The 18886-nt window shown below is 43.5% G+C and overlaps 1 protein-coding gene across 2 annotated transcripts in view; it reads right to left on the bottom strand.

Moving 5' to 3' along the window:
* Positions 1-18886, bottom strand: part of LOC110534335 (F-box only protein 41) — a 92812-nt gene that overhangs the window by 62344 nt on the left and 11582 nt on the right. Inside the window, exons 2-3 of one of the 2 annotated variants that reach the window (XM_036933416.1) lie at positions 2219-3166; positions 1576-1805 (exon numbers count right to left, since the gene is read on the bottom strand). In XM_036933416.1, the coding sequence (XP_036789311.1) occupies positions 1576-1805; positions 2219-2821 (833 nt within the window). In that variant the 5' untranslated portion in view covers positions 2822-3166. The remainder of the gene's footprint in view (positions 1-1575; positions 1806-2218; positions 3167-18886) is intronic. The other variant, XM_036933417.1, reaches the window with a different exon arrangement.

Here is an 18886-nt window from a genome sequence, read left to right on the forward strand (position 1 = left end):
AATCATTATAGAACCATCCGATGACTGAAGACGTAATCCATCTAAGTGAGACGATCTTACTCGCATGAAACAAACCCTAAACTGAACCACCACAATAAAGTGTGTCAGCTATGCACACGTTACCCGTTCACCCTGAACGAATTAAGTGTAACGACTATGCCTTGTTGAAGCTGCCCCAAACACGGTAGGCCAGGTGGTTTGAGCCTTTGTGATGCTGGTCCAGATTGTCTCCTATTGGCCAGATGTTGCTGTCCAAGCCACCCTTCAGCCTGACTGGCCAATGAGCATGCTGAAGCACTGAGTGACATGGAGACAGCGGCCAATAGGCATGCTCCAGGCAGAGAGAGTTATGGAGACGGCAGCAAGGCCACATCTGGAGGAACCGGACGTCCAGAGAGAATCGCACCATCGAGAGAGAGAGAGAAAGGAGCGTAAAGAGAGCGTTGTATCCTCCATGTCAGGGTCACTGTTCTGTTTACCCTCGGAGTTCAGCCAATGCGTCAGTAACACTGACCCAGCTCTGGACAACTGTGTGAACAGGGAGAGAGACCAAAGCACCCAGCAGCCGTCATCAGCTGTGAGTTATCCACAAGGGTCCAGGCAAACACACATTCACACACACACAGAGTTACGGACACAAACATCACAAAGTCAAACAATGTGACTGTTTGGCAGGAAAACCAGGGTCCAAACATTCTCGGTACGTGGCACTAACAGCTTCTGTATATTGACTCACTTATCCACAAGGGTCCAAGATAAACACAAACTCACACAGGGATATCACAGCCACTAAGAATATACTGTTAAGCTAAACCTGCACAGAATATTGTCTGACTCACTTGCAACAGTAAAGAGCTACAGTAGTAAATATAGTAGTAAATATAGTAGTAAATATAGTAGTAAATATAGTAGTAAATATAGTAGTAAATACATCAAAGGTTTACAGTAGGCCCTATTATCAGACTCACTGCTGTTTGTGGGCGAGCTCATCGAGTAGTCGGACAAAACAAGTATTTTATTTACAGATTAGGCCATTTTCCTACGATTCTGATCCGAGAATTTTTCTTTCAAAAATATTTATCGGTTGGCAGCGCGCAACTTTCAATCAAGTGCAAGGTGCTAGATGGCCCTAAGAACTCGACTGGCTAGTTAGCCTGTCTGTAAAGAGAAGGGCGGGCTGTACGTTTACCCTCCTTCGCCGATTGGATAGAGCGAAGCTGCATTTCTCAGTCCACTCGCTCCTCGTATGTTTCGGTCTGATCATTTAGATCGCTGCTGCATCCTGTTTTCCTACTACAAAACATCAGAACTCAAATAGCGAGGACGATGGTTAGTTTGCAAGCTATCAATAGGCAATAGGCATAATATCTAACAAGCAGGCCGAGGGCAGGGAGAAAAAAAAAGATGAACCGCCGATGCACATTCTGACTGAGTAACAGCAAACTTTTCTGCCTGACCCACTTGTATAAATACATGTATGGCCAGATTGGCAGAACCCCTATCCTACTGGTAGTAACAGTACAGCTCCACTAAGCCTATACACTAAAGGTCAAAACGCCATATTGTGTGACTCACTGTTGTTTGTGGGTAAGCTCCTCCTCCTTGCTGACCAGGTCCTGCTTGAGGTTGGCCAGCATCTCCACCGAAACGTCCACCTGGCGGGAGAGCTCCGACGCCTTGTCCTCCAGGTCCTGTTTCTCCTGGCCCAGCCGCTCGCTCTCGTGCTTGGCCCGCTCCAGCTCGCCGCTCTTCCTCTCCAGCTCCGCCTGCAGCCGGCCCACGCGTGCAGCTATCTTCTGCTCCACCTGCAATGGAGGAGGGATTTTGGTTCCAGTCCAGTGGTGGTGATGGGAAATACTTTTTCATTTGAGTGTCTTGGAACATATGTAAAAAAATATATATATAAAAATAAAGATTTATTTATTTTTATTCTGGAAAAAAGGGGAGAAAATACAAAAATATATTTTTTACTTTTCTCTTCCAAAGAGGGGTAGTGGTGGGAAGAAATTCAATTAAATCAGGTGTTTCCCAAACCTCTTCTTGGAATATTCTCAGCAGTTCCACATTAGTATTCCAGAACTAGCCTGATTCAATTAATGAGCTTCGTGGGCTTGGTGATTAGGTGTGGTAGTATTGGTATGCATTGAATAAATGGAATGGCTCGGGGCACTCAAGGAGAGGTTTGGGAAACACTGAACTAAATAAATAAGATGATTACCATTACCTCCTCTGAGAGTTTCTCCAGCCTCTCGTCCAGCTCCAGACGCTCAAAGGCCCTCGCCTTCAGCCTGGCCAAGCCCTCCTCATAGGCCGCTTCCACCGCGCTCGCAGCCACATTCGCCGCCACTGCCACGGCCGTGCTTTGGTTGCCGTGGGAACCGCGGGGGTCCCCGGCTGCGCTCATGGCTTTCTTCACAAAGATCTCCCCCAGGGGGAACTCTACATTGGGGATGTAGCGAGCCGCGGCGTTGGAATTTGTGGATAAACCGCTGAGGTCGTCCGGGCAAGGAAGCTCGCGGCACGGGAAGCGGCGCTCCTTGAAGTCCCTGAAGGCGGAAGGCCGGAGTTGAAGACCGTCGAAGGGGTCGTTACTGTTGTTGCTGCGGTTAATGCCGGGGACAGAAGGAGCGAGGAGAAGGTCTCCGTCGGCCACCAGGGGGAGTAGCGCAGCGGCGTCACACACGCTGTTGGACTTGGAGAGCACGTAGAGCGTCTCGTAGGTATGGTTGTACTCCAGATGGGCGCGGAGGGAGGACAGCGACCGGAAGCGCTTGTGCTCCCCGCAACGAGGACAGCGGTAGGGCAGGTCCAGAGAAGCCATTCCGCGAGAGGCCGCCGGGGGGGAGGGGCCCTCACGCGGCACAGCGCTCAGGGGCGCCGATACGCCGCGGGCTTACTACTCACCGAGTACTGGGCGGATCCTCTCATGGTACAAAAATGGGGGCGGTGAGATGAGGGTGGAGGTGAGGGTGGCGGTGGGAGTTAGATGAGGGCGAGAAGGAAGAGGGATGTCTGAGGGAGGCGAGACGACAACCAAAGGCCATTCACGCCATCACACATACTGGAAGTCTGACACACACACACACACAGATTCAGAATCTTCTTAGTTTGTCGTTTTGTTCCTCTTGTCACCGTTACTTCTGCCTCACCATTATTACCTTTGGCCCTGAAAGAAATAGCGAAAGAGAGTTGACATTATTTTCAGTACTTATATAGACAACACTTTTTTTGCCTTGGAATGTAATGGTGCACAAAAACTAAAAAACAAGTGAGCGAGCATCTACTGCATCTAGCATGAGAGCTACTCTTTTTTTCTAGCTTCAAATAGGCCCATTCTTCTCCTCTACAACTCTTCCACGGCTCCTTAGTGCACTGCACTACAGTCTGTCTCTCTTACAGTATGTGTTCTTTCTTTATACCTGGTCAAATAATGGTTAATAAAAAATAAAACAATTAATCAGATTTTTTTCCCAAAATAATTTTTAAAAAAATTTCCCAAATGATGTTCAGATGTATTTTTCCCTTGTTTTACATTTGACATTTTTACTCAACATTACAATTGTTCATAGCGAAACAACGAAAGTGAATGTTCTGAGTCGATGTCATTGCTTCAATCATTAGATGGTAATTCCTCAGTGCAGAAACAATCTTCAGATAATGTTATCATTTATCTGCAGATGATGTATCGAGCTCAAAAAAATAATAGTAAAAGTATGCAAATCAGGGAGTCAAATTAACATCTTTCACATATGGGATTTGACGTTCACCAAAAAGAGCCGTACAAAAAGAGCAGCTTGTTCGCAAACAACCCATCCCTATTGGCCGTCCCTACACGGAGTGATATACAAACGCCCGCAACACACAGACAAAAAGTGGCCAATATTGCTGGGAATTAAGTGGCAGATATTGTGTAAAGTATGTCTTCTTAAGCCAATAGTGGCTAACCAGGTTATGGGATAATGTCAATGTTGCGTTGACTAGATAGTAGGTGGGAGCTTGCAGTGTCTGATACTTGTGCGATTTGTTTAAAGACAGTTTGCAGTAGAACACGTGAAAATTGCATGTACTTTCAGAATTGTTTGGCGAGCTACTGGTAGCTTGCGATCGACCTGTTGGAGACCCCTGATCTACCAATTAAAGACAGCTTTGTGCTACCGCCCAGTACATTATCACTGCATATTGGCTATAATTGAATTGCCTTGCCAATGCTGTTCTTCTCAGACCATTTTTTAAAATTGTAGGTATTTGACACTGGTAATAGATAATGTGTTGTATTACATGTGAGGCACATCTGAGTTTAATAATATATATATATATATATATATTTTGTTGACTGATGGCATACATCTGATGGTCAGTCTGAGGGGAGGGAGGGAAGCAGTGATGAGGCTGCCTGTCACTCTCCGTCCCTCCGCTGAGAAAAGGGGACAGTCTTCCAGCTGATGGCGAAACGCAAGTCGCACTGCATTATTTCTGCCTCATGCACCAATTCATGTTGTTACTCCTATGACCAGAGAAAGTGAAATACTCCTCGATATATAAAAATACAAGCCTATAATAATAATAATAATAATAATAATAATAATAATAATAATAATAATAATAATGCAAGTTTATCAGAACCCTGCTCATTCATTGCAGCTGGTTGTAGCGTGAGTAGAATTAGGGAGGACGTGCATTTTATGGTTTATAAAAGTTGACAGTGCTGAATAACAACTTAAACATGAACTTACTCAAACAGCAGCTCTTTGCTGTATTCGTTGAGTCGCGCTTGTCATGGTTTTAAAGTTGTTTTAATCCCGCAGTACCAATTTTACTCTGCGTTCGAGGCTTCTTTTACACTCCATGGCTCCGGGGAACTGTGCAGATTGGAAGATCTGAGCTATCCGATTGGCCAGCTGTAGGCCTATAAGGTGCACTTGATTTGCTCTCTGGGCCTGCCGGTGAAGCGGAGTTCTACCTTCAGAGACATCAAATGGATCAAAATGGGAACACTGAATCAAGTGCAGCTACGCAAGCAAAGCCAATAAAAAAAAAAAACAGGAAGGCAAGGCTTTATCGTTGTTGTTTCTTTACACAAATGTTTGGTGATTGACTAGGAATGCCTTGGAGATTGACCAGTCCGCGATCGACCGGTTGGTGACCACTGAGCTAAAGCATAGCGCTAATTGAAATACAGCCACAGAAAGCACTGATGCATTCACAGGTTTCCTAAAATAACAAATCTGCATCTCAGCCCACAAAAGGTGCTTGTTTGAGTCTGTTTGTTGAGGCAATGTGCTGCTGAGCCAACGCTGGAAACAAGAACAGACAGCACAGCATTGTGTCCCAAATGGCACCATATATGGGTCCTGTTCAAAAGTAGTGCACTATATAGAGAATATGATGCCATTTGGGACAAGCCGTTTTAGAGGGGACAACTGACAGGCTGAGCTCATTTTTAGAAACATCTGACATTTCAGTGAAACAAGGTCGAGATACTGCCGAGGATAGAAATTGCTGCTGAATGAAAGATAAATAATTTCCTTGCCCTACCCTTCCCCTTCAGTGCATTGGCTTATCAGTTTATTTATTACCTTTTGGTTAGCAATAAAATATAGAACGAGAGACATCTTTCGATCCTATCCTCCCCCAATTATAGATCAGAACGAGATATGATTTTGTTAAAGCTATTTCACTAGACGAGCATTATCGAATGCAGCTCCATTTAACTAATAGCCTACCAGGCTAATTCGATTATTCCTATACACATCAACGGATAAGGGTTTTATAACAGCTAAGTGACCCCCAGAAACACACAGACCAGATGGACACTGCCCGCTATAACAGACGCAAGTAGTGGAGAGAAAAAAATAATAAATCGGGAACTCCTGCCAGATTCTCTTTGTGTATGGAACGGAGAGTCTCTCTGCCCCCCTTCCCCTAGGCGCATTCCCTCGCTCTATCACTCCCTCACCGTCGCTCTGGCTCCCTCTCTCTGATGCATTCTGAATGGATAGACGTCGGGGGAGGAGAGGTAAACATTGGGCCCATTAGTCTATTTATTTTGGTTTACCGCCGTCCTCGCTCGCTACATATTCAGGGCGACCACGCTAAGTAGCCAACAATGAAGTCTAGAGGGTCGACCCGGGATGCGTGTCTGGTTTGCCCCTGCCGCCACGGTCAAAGCCTCACAATTCTGCTCACTTTGTGGTCTCCTCACTCTACCCTGTTTTTTTTTTTTCCTCTTCTCTGCCCTTCCATTGCAGGCCTTTGATTCCTGAACTGTGCCTGTCAAAGTCATCCCAAATCTAGCGCGGCCCGTGTTGACAACGACCATATGATTTGGCCAAAACAGAGCTGGGACCTGGCTTATTCCAGACAACGAGAGTCGATGAAAACAGCACCCAAAATGACAAAAGAACTTCAGACCAAGCACGTCAAATCTGATCCCTTTCCTATTTTAATTAATTAATTTAGCTATGAATATCTCAGACAGTCAGCGTGACAACAGCAGGCTACAACAGTAGGGTCCATGTTAATGGCATTTAACAGTCCAGTGAGCCCACCCAGCCATCTGCCAATTAGAGTTCGGACGCAGAGTGCGAGCAGTTGGCCCGCTGTGGTGAACGTCACAACCGCAGGCAATTAACCTGAAAGTGATGCCCCTCGCTTAATTTAATCAAATTAATTCTGCATGGCATTTCGTTGGTTTTTCAGGAACTATTGTGGCGTCCCCTGTACCGTCTGATCTAATGAGTGAAGCACGTTTAGCTTCAGCGCAGATTGTCTGCTGGGCTAAAAAAGTCCAGCATGTGAGACGTTGAGGTCAGATACTGTATAAGTAGTGGGTACTTGTACTGAATAACAAGGAGAGACTGGTGGGTTGGAGTTTCAGCTAAATCAGATCTGACAGTATTGATTGTGGAATTGACTGGTGGCCCCAATTTAAATATATGGTAAAAAAAAAAAAATGTTAAACTCTCATCCTCAGCCACATTACACAAAGTCTTATGGGGATCTGTTAATAAGCGAGAGCAGCATTAGTGTGCTGCTGCCATAGAGACAAGCTCTCCACACACAACCCCCTGAAGCACTGCTAGAACTTCAACTCACATATTGCAGCGCTGACAAATCTTCATGACGTGGGACTCTGAAAATAATGTGGACAGCACAGCCGACCTCTAACCTCACCCTAGCAAAATAGCTCATCGTGATGGCATGTCTATTTACCCTTGAACAAATCGCTTTCGTTATGATTAGCTTGTGCCGCGTTAGTGGCGCTGCCATAGATTGGCATGACGAGCCGGACAAAGAAATCCCATCAGCGTGCCTCCCTATTCAATAGACATGTCTTCCAGACACTGATCGTGTGCGTTACAGGTCTGAGACCCAGCGAATTAGGCAGAGTGGGCTTTTAGGCATTCAGTGGAGGGGGATTAGGCATGAGGCTCTACAATGCTCATTAACATACCAAGCGGGTATGATAGTAGGCATAATAGCCTGGGCACAGACACATCCATACTCAGATCAGAAGTGTTCTCATACACAGCGATCCCTAGACCAGTGCCTGGGTTCAAAAAGTGTTTGTTGTCTTTCAAATACTTTTGGAGTGTTCACCTGAGCTTGCCTGGAGTGTCAGATGGGCAGGGTTTGCATTTTTGGGACTACTCTATTAGTTACATTTCTGCCAGGTAAGCTCAATTAATACGTTTTTGAAAGAAGAAAAATGACAATTTGGAGGTCTGGATCTGAGGTGATGTGTTGTGCTCCCTATAGACTGAGTAACAATGGAGAAACAAACGCACTATATGGCTGCAACCCAATTCTCCACAAATGTGCACTTTCTTGCATGGATTTAACAAAATGGTGGAAACTCCCACCTTCCAATGCACACCATTTCATGCTTTTAAATGAAAGGGAATTCCCAAGGGCACACTTCTGGAAAAAGAGTGGGAAAAATCGTCTAGAATGGGAAGAGTACTGCCAGAGTAGAACGCTCATTAAACCAGGAAGGCCATGGTCAGAGACGATAAAAGACACACCCAGAGAGATTTAATTGGCCAATTGGGTGGGAAGGAAGTGAAGCAGCTTGTCAGTCACGTGTCACTTCCTTTGACAGGAATGCAATCGTTGGCATCCCACTGGCCTGCTCTCACATTAAGAACTCACTTGGATGTACAGTACTGCTTTAGCATAGATCGACACGTGCACCCCGGTACGGTTTACCCACACACTTTCGCTTGACACAAAATAGCCCCTTCTAAAGCATTCTCCTCAATAACTGACTGTGTACACATCCAGTTCCAAACAGAACAGGAGACAGAGATGAAGCAATCTGATGCGCCAATGACACCACAGGGAGATCCTGTCGATGCAGCGTTTACCTCAGTCAAACATAAACACACTCAAGCTGTAGCCCACTCACTGCCTGCAATATCCCCCTCCTGCCTGTAGTACATGCAATAGTCATATACAGACCCGGGTTCAAAGAATTTTTACTATTGGTCATATACCTTCGCTTCAACAGGTGTCTCCAGTGTTGTTGACATATTGCCGTTGGGGATGTATCCCCTTTCCAAACATACCCGAGCTTGCCAATGGAACAGTCACAGAGGTGCAAACCCCACTGCACTTGGCCCTTCAGGCAGGTTAAACAGGGTATATGAAAGAAAACAAATACTATTTGAACCCAGGTCTGGATGAACAGTATACCACTGTTAGGCCTGTGGCGTAATTTAATAACCATGTACCTGACAGTCATGGATGAAGAGACTGTCATGAAAATAAAATACCCATCAAAAATAGGCCTACATTCATTTTTGGATTAACTTTATTTTCATGTAGATAAACTTGACCTAATAACGGGAGTGTTCACTTGTGATTGTAAGTATGGTTGCACATTTTGGGGAATATTCAGAGATGGAAACTTTCCATGGGAATTAACAGAAATATATGCAAATGAATACCATTTAAATGTAGATGTTTTTTGCATTAGATACATTTACCATTATCATATGGACACAGAAACATAAGTAGACATAATTGCAAATGTTTTTTTTAACTATTTAGTTACGAATTAAACTTTTAAAAAGTTCACTCTTCACAAGGGATGATTTCACTGAACAACAAAAGGAAATATTGAATGATCCATCGCATCTCCCAAAAACGTTTTCAACATAGATCTGTAAAATGATAATCTAGAAACTAAAGCTTTGGTTGTCTTTCTCTCAGGATTCCATGTCTTCTCCCTGGACCTCCTCAATGTCTACCTCTTGAACATCAGACTGAGGCCTCATCTTCTTCACTGTCACTTTCCAACCTTGTTGAGGATTGCTTGTTGTCAGGCTCAAAAAGCCTCAAATGTACAGATAAATAGCTAACATGGAACCCAAACCGTCTGCGCGCGTGTGCCATCGTGCATACATTTATTTTGTCCCCCTACATCAAACGCAATCACGACACGCAGGTTAAAATATCAAAACAAACTGAACCAATGACATTAATTTGGGGACAGGTCGAAAAGAATTGAACATATATGGCAATTTAGCTAGTTAGCTTGCACTTGCTAGCTAATTTGTCCTATTTACAGTGCCTTGCGAAAGTATTCGGCCCCCTTGAACTTTGCGACCTTTTGCCACATTTCAGGCTTCAAACATAAAGATGTAAAACTGTATTTTTTTGTGAAGAATCAACAACAAGTGGGACACAATCATGAAGTGGAACAACATTTATTGGATATTTCAAACTTTTTTAACAAATCAAAAACTGAAAAATTGGGCGTGCAAAATTATTCAGCCCCTTTACTTTCAGTGCAGCAAACTCTCTCCAGAAGTTCAGTGAGGATCTCTGAATGATCCAATGTTGAACTAAATGACTAATGATGATAAATACAATCCACCTGTGTGTAATCAAGTCTCTGTATAAATGCACCTGCACTGTGATAGTCTCAGAGGTCCGTTAAAAGTGCAGAGAGCATCATGAAGAACAAGGAACACACCAGGCAGGTCCGAGATACTGTTGTGAAGAAGTTTAAAGCCGGATTTGGATACAAAAAGATTTCCCAAGCTTTAAACATCCCAAGGAGCACTGTGCAAGCGATAATATTGAAATGGAAGGAGTATCAGACCACTGCAAATCTACCAAGACCTGGCCGTCCCTCTAAACTTTCAGCTCATACAAGGAGAAGACTGATCAGAGATGCAGCCAAGAGGCCCATGATCACTCTGGATGAACTGCAGAGATCTACAGCTGAGGTGGGAGACTCTGTCCATAGGACAACAATCAGTCGTATATTGCACAAATCTGGCCTTTATGGAAGAGTGGCAAGAAGAAAGCAATTTCTTAAAGATATCCATAAAAAGTGTTGTTTAAAGTTTGCCACAAGCCACCTGGGAGACACACCAAACATGTGGAAGAAGGTGCTCTGGTCAGATGAAACCAAAATTGAACTTTTTGGCAACAATGCAAAACGTTATGTTTGGCGTAAAAGCAACACAGCTCATCACCCTGAACACACCATCCCCACTGTCAAACATGGTGGTGGCAGCATCATGGTTTGGGCCTGCTTTTCTTCAGCAGGGACAGGGAAGATGGTTAAAATTGATGGGAAGATGGATGGAGCCAAATACAGGACCATTCTGGAAGAAAACCTGATGGAGTCTGCAAAAGACCTGAGACTGGGACGGAGATTTGTCTTCCAACAAGACAATGATCCAAAACATAAAGCAAAATCTACAATGGAATGGTTCAAAAATAAACATATCCAGGTGTTAGAATGGCCAAGTCAAAGTACAGACCTGAATCCAATCGAGAATCTGTGGAAAGAACTGAAAACTGCTGTTCACAAATGCTCTCCATCCAACCTCACTGAGCTCGAGCTGTTTTGCAAGGAGGAATGGGAAAAAATGTCAGTCTCTCGATGTGCAAAACTGATAGAGACATACCCCAAGCGACTTACTTACTGATCAGAGATGCAGCCAAGAGGCCCATGATCACTCTGGATGAACTGCAGAGATCTACAGCTGAGGTGGGAGACTCTGTCCATAGGACAACAATCGCAGCAAAAGGTGGCGCTACAAAGTATTAACTTAGGGGGGCTGAATCATTTTGCACGCCCAATTTTTCAGTTTTTGATTTGTTAAAAAAGTTTGAAATATCCAATAAATGTCGTTCCACTTCATGATTGTGTCCCACTTGTTGTTGATTCTTCACAAAAAAAAATACAGTTTTATATCTTTATGTTTGAAGCCTGAAATATGGCAAAAGGTCGCAAAGTTCAAGGGGGCCGAATACTTTCGCAAGGCACTGTAGCTAGCTTGCTGTTGCTAGCTAATTTGTCCTGGGATATAAACATTGAGTTGTTATTTTACCTGAAATGCACAAGGTCCTCGACTCCACCAATTAATCCACACATAAAACGGCCAAACGAATCGTTTCTAGTCATCTCTCCTCCTTCCAGGCTTTTTCATTATATGAACTTATATGGTGATCGCATCTACACTTTCATGGTATTACCACGATGACCGGCAAAACAGTCTTTCAATTACGCACGTGGGTATAACCAATGAGATGGCACATGGGTACCTGCTTCTATAAACCAAAGAGGAGATGGGAGAGGTAGGACTTGCAGCGCGATATGCATCAGAAATAGAAAGGAGTTCTATTTTAGCCCTTGGCATCGCTCATTGGTACAATAAATGAATAACATGGATTTATAAATGTTTTTTTTTTGCAACGCTCGTGCACGCGTCGTGTCTGGTCAGCATGAAAGCAGTTAGATTAAACAACTCCTTTGTAAGATATTTTTTTTAAATAAAACATGTATGGAAACAGGTGAATTAACACTCAGCAGGCTCAAGCAAGCTAAAACCCACATGGTAGAAAAAACTACAGAGCAGAAATTAACTAATTAGAAATGATGTAAACACACTTTGCTGTAGGCTACTACTTACTAGTTTAACAAAAAAAATGCATGTCATAAAATACACTGCTCAAAAAAAAGGGAACATTAAAATAACATCCTAAATCTGAATGAATTAAATTCTTATTAAATACTTTTGTCTTTACATAGTTGAATGTGCTGACAACAAAATCACACAAAATGAGGCTCAGTAGTGAGGCTCAGTAGTGTGTGTGGCCTCCACGTGCCTGTATGACCTCCCTACAACGCCTGGGCATCCTCCTGGTGAGGTGGCGGATGGTCTCCTAAGGGATCTCCTCCCAGACCTGGACTAAAGTATCCGCCAACTCCTGGACAGTCTGTGGTGCAACGTGGCGTTGGTGGATGGAGCGAGACATGATGTCCCAGATGTGCGCAATTGGATTCAGGTCTGGGGAACGGGCGGGCCAGTCCATAGCATCAATGCCTTCCTCTTTCAGGAACTGCTGACACACTCCAGCCACATGAGGTCTAGCATTGTCTTGCATTAGGAGGAACCCAGGGCCAACCGCACCAGCATATGGTCAGCAAGGATCTCATCTCGGTACCTAATGGCAGTCAGGCTACCTCTGGCGAGCACAAGGAGGGCTGTGCGGCCCCCCAAAGAAATGCCACCGCCAAACCGGTCATGCTGGGGGATGTTGCAGGCAGCAGAACGTTCTCCACAGTGTCTCCAGACTGTCACATGTGCTCAGTGTGAACCTACTTTCCTCTGTGAAGAGTACAGGGCGCCAGTGGCGAATTTGCCAATCTTGGTGTTCTCTGGCAAATGCCAAACATCCTGCACGGTGTTGGGCTGTAAGCACAACCCCCATCTGTGGACGTCGGGCCCTCATACCACCCTCATGTAGTCTGTTTCTGACCGTTTGAGCAGACACATGCACATTTGTGGCCTGCTGGAGGTCATTTTGCTGGGCTCTGGCAGTGCTCCTCCTGCTCTTCCTTGCAAAAAGGCGGAGGTAGTGGTCCTGCTGCTGGGTTGTTGCCCTCCTACGGCCTCCTCCACATCTCCTGATGTACTTGCCTGTCTCCTGGTAGCACCTCCATGCTCTGGACACTACGCTGACAGACACAGCAAACCTTCTTGCCACAGCTCGCATTGATGTGCCATCCTGGATGAGCTGCACTACCTGAGCCACTTGTGTGGGTTGTAGACTCCGTCTCATGCTACCACTAGAGTGAAAGCACCGCCAGCATTCAAAAGTGACCAAAACATCAGTTAGGAAGCATTGGAACTGAGAAGTGGTCTGTGGTCATCACCTGCAGAACCACTCCTTTATTGGGGGTGTCTTGCTAATTGCCTATAATTTCCACCTGTTGTCTATTCCATTTGCACAACAGCATGTGAAATGTATTGTCAATCAGTGTTGCTTCCTAAATGGACAGTTTGATTTCACAGAAGTGTGATTGACTTGGAGTTACATTGTGTTGTTTAAGTGTTCCCTTTATTTTTTTGAGCAGTGTATATTCACCCCACCCAGTATTGTAATCAAAACTTACCAGTAAGCATGTAGTCCTTGGCTCAGACAGTTTAGTAGTGTGGGCTCAATAGCATCTCATTAGTGTGCAAGATCTTGAGAATCAATTGTACATGTGATGGAAGAATGCACTGTGCATGCAGAGGGTTGCAATGCCGGGACAGTTTAACCAAAATATTCCACAAGACCTAGAATTTAAGCAAAATTCCCCAAATTCCGGGGCTTAACTACCCATTTACAATTTCCTGAAAAATTCTGGAAATTTACTGGAAAGTTTGACCCTTCTCGACCCTAATTATAAGCAACTGTTTTGCCAATATCTGGCATGGTATAGTTTGATACAGAATTTATAGACTGTGCTGTCTGCCCTCCAATCCCCGCAAAGTAGTATACTAGCCTAGGCTATACAGCGTTAGGCCGCAATGCTCTTTTATGAATGCCATGTGGTAGACTGCAGTTTGTAAACAGGGAATTTACATTAATCCCTGTCATTTGGTTACATTTATGTTCATTTTACCGTTTCATTCTCGGAGTTATTTGCAGAGTTCACAACTTGCTACACACAACTTGCTACACACAACTTGCTACACTACACTGAGAAACAAGTTTTGGTTTATTTTATACCATCATTTACGCGCTCCATGTGAGCAATGAGCATGTGTCTGGTTTCTCTGTCATGTTAACGTTGACGGAGCGCACATGCCTGAACACGCATAGAAGTACCTGGCCTGCTTCTCGCAAATGTAGTAAAGTGCCCAACTGGGCTTCTCAGTGTTTTTTTTCTTCACCTCACAAATTAGAATAGTTCCTCAGTGTTTTTTTTCTTCACCGCATAAATTAGAATAGTTCCTCACAGTGTTTGAAAAATCTTACCAACACTCTTCCTCTTGAAAATCAACGTTGCATTCATTATCTTCCAGCCACAAGTAGGCCTACATTTAATACGTTTTAAGGAAAGGAGAAATATTTGCTTGTGTCTGACATACGCTGTTGGCTGTGATTGACTGGTGCTTTTACCAGGGCGTGCGTGTGAGTTTCCTAAAGTAGCCTGGGTGAACTCCATCTCTTTAATAAGAATCAAAACGCTCCGGTCATAATTTAATCTTGTAAAGGGCCTCTCAGTAGTTTAGAATAAATTATTTATTTCATTACGGCTTTCTCTTTGAAGAAAATATATGTTAATGAAACTACCATCGACTGACCGCATTAGCAGGGATTGTGACGTTTTGCGAATATCTTGGTAAAAGTGTGAGAAACCCCATCGGACTTAATTTGAAAGGTTTTGTGTCAAATAGGATCTGTATTAAAAACAATGATATGCAGAAAAGCCAACCGACAAGGTAGGCATAGATCTTAAGTTTGACTCCATTAATGTGACAATGCGAAAGAGACAGATCCTCTCCAACCTGGCATTTCTTCATTCGTTGATTACTATTTGTAAGTAATAACCTGAATAATACTGAAATACCAAGATAATAACGAAGTGTAATGGCTGGTTTCAAATAAGCATTTCCATGTAAACAAGTATACAAACAGAACTGTTACACACACACACACACCACCCCTCCCCCCCATGGTTGGCCTGGCCAATTACCTTAACCTCAAATACCAAGACCGTCACAGCCCGAACTACTGCATGTCTGTGAGGGAGGGGATCCTCCCTTCCACACATGCACATAATCCTGTCTCTTCAGAGCAGCAGGCACCTGGGGCTTCCACTGTGTTCTCAGAATCATGCAAGCCTGCAGGGGTAAGACTTGTACAAGGCAGTCCAGTATTGAGCCATGATATTTACTGTATCAGATGTTACTGTATTTTATTTTATCACTTATTGAAATGGTTTTGTTCTGACTGACGACATTCAGTTGTTTCCCTGCATGACCCTATTGTGACTAACCTCAGCTCTTCAAGTCTAGACTTTAAAACAATGAAGGGGACCTTTAAAACTGAGATAATGTTTAAAAGAGCCTTCCCTGGCTGGCAGGCAAACTTTAACGATCTCACAAAACCTCTTTATTGGCGTCCGTTTCTCTTCAGGCTTCCAGGCGAGAAGAAAGCGAAATGGAAATGAGACAGGATTAATGCCAAGTCAATATGCCATAAATCCCGGTGAAATAGAGCAACACCGTTATTTCAATTCAAATGGTTTCAGCCAATGTTTTGCAAGATTAACATTCAGATTGGCTTCGTCCCAAATGACTCCCTATATAGTAGTGCAGTCGGCTTGGGCGGTATACCAGGTTATTTTGAAATAGCCACGGTATGATTTTTTTAATACTGTCAATATTAAATACTTAGTAGTCAACTTGTGCAATAGCTCGGTTAATTTTATAAAGCAGATTGTGTTCATAATTTTGCCTGTTGTGTTTTTTCATTTTGAAGCTGTTCCCCAAAGCAGCCGATTGTAAACAAACATACTATGACTGGCTCAAAAAGCACAGGGAAGCATTCGTGTCATGCCGATCCAATGTTGTCCAGCTCAAGAGGTGTGGTCAAGTTACTAATTCACTACTAAATGTTTGCCAGCTAAATACAGTATCTTATAAGTTTCAAAATAAATTCCCTTCCGCTCAGGGCTCCAGCTATGCATTTGGTTTGCTAACTTACTAGCTCATGTGGCTAGCTTGCAAGATTAAGCTTCTTGGTTACATTGATTACAGCGTGCCTCTGAGTGGGGTATGGTAGTAGGTGCCAGGCGCATCAGTTTGAGTGTGTCAAGAACTGCAAACGCTGCTGGGTTTCACACAACAGTTTCCCATGTATCAAGAATGGTCCACCAAGGACATCCAGCCAACTTGACAACTGCGGGATGCACTGGAGTCAACATGGGCCAGCATCCCTGTGGACCGCTTTCAACACCTTGTAGAGTCCATGCCCCCGACGAATTGAGGCTGTTCTGAGGGCAAAAGGGGGGGGGGGGGGGGGTCAAGGCTGAGAAGAACATTGAAATAATGTTTGCCTGTGGCTCTGCAGAATCTAGCGGGTCTAAAAATGGAAGTCTCCGGGGATACCAGCTGACTCCAGAATCCCGTTCTGCTGTGATGAAAGGATCTGTGGCATACTAACAGGAAGTTGAAATGACTCATCAGTGAAAGGTTGCAGGGAGAGAAAGAGTAGATCAAGACAAGGTGGTGGCAGCAGAGCGGGAGTGAAAAAAAACGAGTGAGGGCAAGCGGGCACAGAGAGCCGAGGGGTTGAGCTGTGGGTGTCGGGACACACACACACACACACGCACACACACACACAGTAGAGGAAACAAGTGACATGGAGGTAACATGAGACTGCAGCAGTAGACAGGCCAGGAGGGCATCAGCCATTGTGAATAACACCTCTGACTTATATTAAGAGGGAGGGAAGAAGAGGAGATTGCTGGTGTCACTATCATCAAGTGCGGGTGATTTGGTTAGCCAGCGTCCTAGGAAAGAGGGTGTATCCTTCCCAGTGAGGGTTAAGGAAGTTTAGCATTTTTGCTTTGAATTAGATTATACTAATTATGCTATTATAGTATGCATGATTACTTTAGCCTTCCTGCCTTGACTGCAAGTCTGCATTGACTGGCCAAGCAGAGACAATAATGTAGTGTTTTGAGTAATCTTTCTGTTGTAGGGCTGAATCTAAGATAGAAACCTATTCCCTACTACACAGTGTGCTAGTGATGACAAGAGCACTCAAAAATAGTAGCCTACAATATATAACACCCCCCTTTAAGACAAACAGATTAGAGGTTGACCGATTAAATCGGAATGGCCGATTAATTAGGGCCGATTTCAAGTTTTCATAACAATCGGAAATCGGTCATTTTGGACCCCGAGTTTGCCTATTTTTTTTGTTTACACCTTTATTTAATCTTTATTTAACTAGGCAAGTCAGTTAAGAACACATTCTTATTTTCAATGACGGCCTAGGAACACGGTGGGTTAACCTTGTTAACCTTGTAACCTTGTCAGCTCAGGGATTCAATCTTGCAACCTTACGGTTAACTAGTCCAACGCTCTAACCACCTGCCTCATGAGGAGCCCGCCTGGTATGCGAATGCAGTAAGAAGCCAAGGTAGGTTGCTAGCTAGCATTAAACTTAATCAATCATACTCACTAGTTATAACTACACATGGTTGATGATATTACTAGTTTATCTAGCGTGTCCTGCATTGCATATAATCGATGCAGTGCGCATTCGCGAAAAAGGACTGTTGTTGCTCCAACGTGTACCTAACCATAAACACCAATGCCTTTCTTAAAATCAATACACAGAAGTATATATTTTTAAAACCTGCATATTTAGCTAAAAGGAATCCAGGTTAGCAGGCAATATTAACCAGGTGAAATTGTGTCACTTCTCTTGCGTTCATTGCATGCAGAGTCAAGGTATCTGCAACAATTTGGGCCGCCTGGCTCATTGCGAACTAATTTGCCAGAATTTTACGTAATTATGACATAACATTGAAGGTTGTGCAATGTAACAGGAATATTTAGACTGATGGATGCCACCCGTTAGATAAAATACGGAACAGTTCCATATTTCACGGAAAGAATAAACGTCTTGTTTTCGAGATGATAGTTTCCGGATACGACCATATTAATGACCTGCATTTCTGTGTGTTATTATGTAATAATTAAGTCTATGATTTGATCGAGCAGTCTTACTCATAAGCAGGCTCATAAGCATTCATTCAAACAGCACTTTCGTGCGTTTTGCCAGCAGCTCTGCTGTTTATGACTTCAAGCCTATCAACTCCCGAGATTAGGCTGGTGTAACGATGTGATGTGAAATGGCTAGCTAGTTAGCGGGGTGCGCGCTAATAGCGTTTCAAATATCACTCGCTCTGAGACTTGGAGTAGTTGTTCCCCTTGCTCTGCATGGGTAACGCTGCTTCGAGGGTGGCTGTTGTCGTTGTGTTCCTGGTTCGAGCCCAGGGAGGATCGAGGAGAGGGAAGGAAGCTATACTGTTACACTGGCAATACTAAAGTGCCTATAAGAACATCCAATAGTAAACGGTATATGAAATACAAATGGTATAGAGAGAAATAGTCCTATAATAACTACAACCTAAAACTTCTTACCTGGGAATATTGAAGACTCATTTTAAAAGGAACCACCAGCTTTCATATGTTCTCATGTTCTGAGCAAGGAACTTAAACGTTAGCTTTCTTACATGGCACATATTGCACTTTTACTTTCTTCTCCAACACTTTGTTTTTGCATTATTTAAACCAAATTGAACATGTTTCATTATTTATTTGAGGCTACATTTATTTTATTTATGTATTATATTAAGTTTAAATAAGTGTTCATTCAGTATTGTTGTAATTGACATTATTACAAATACATTATTATATATATATATATAATAATGTATCTATATATATATATATATATATATATAATTTTTTAAAATCTGTATCGGCTTTTTTTGTCCTCCAATAAATCGGTATCGACGTTGAAAAATCATAAAATCGGTCAACCTCTAAAACAGACCCACAGACCGATT

This window comes from Oncorhynchus mykiss, chromosome 10, assembly GCF_013265735.2.
Source record: "Oncorhynchus mykiss isolate Arlee chromosome 10, USDA_OmykA_1.1, whole genome shotgun sequence".
Taxonomy (NCBI): Eukaryota; Metazoa; Chordata; class Actinopteri; order Salmoniformes; family Salmonidae; genus Oncorhynchus; species Oncorhynchus mykiss.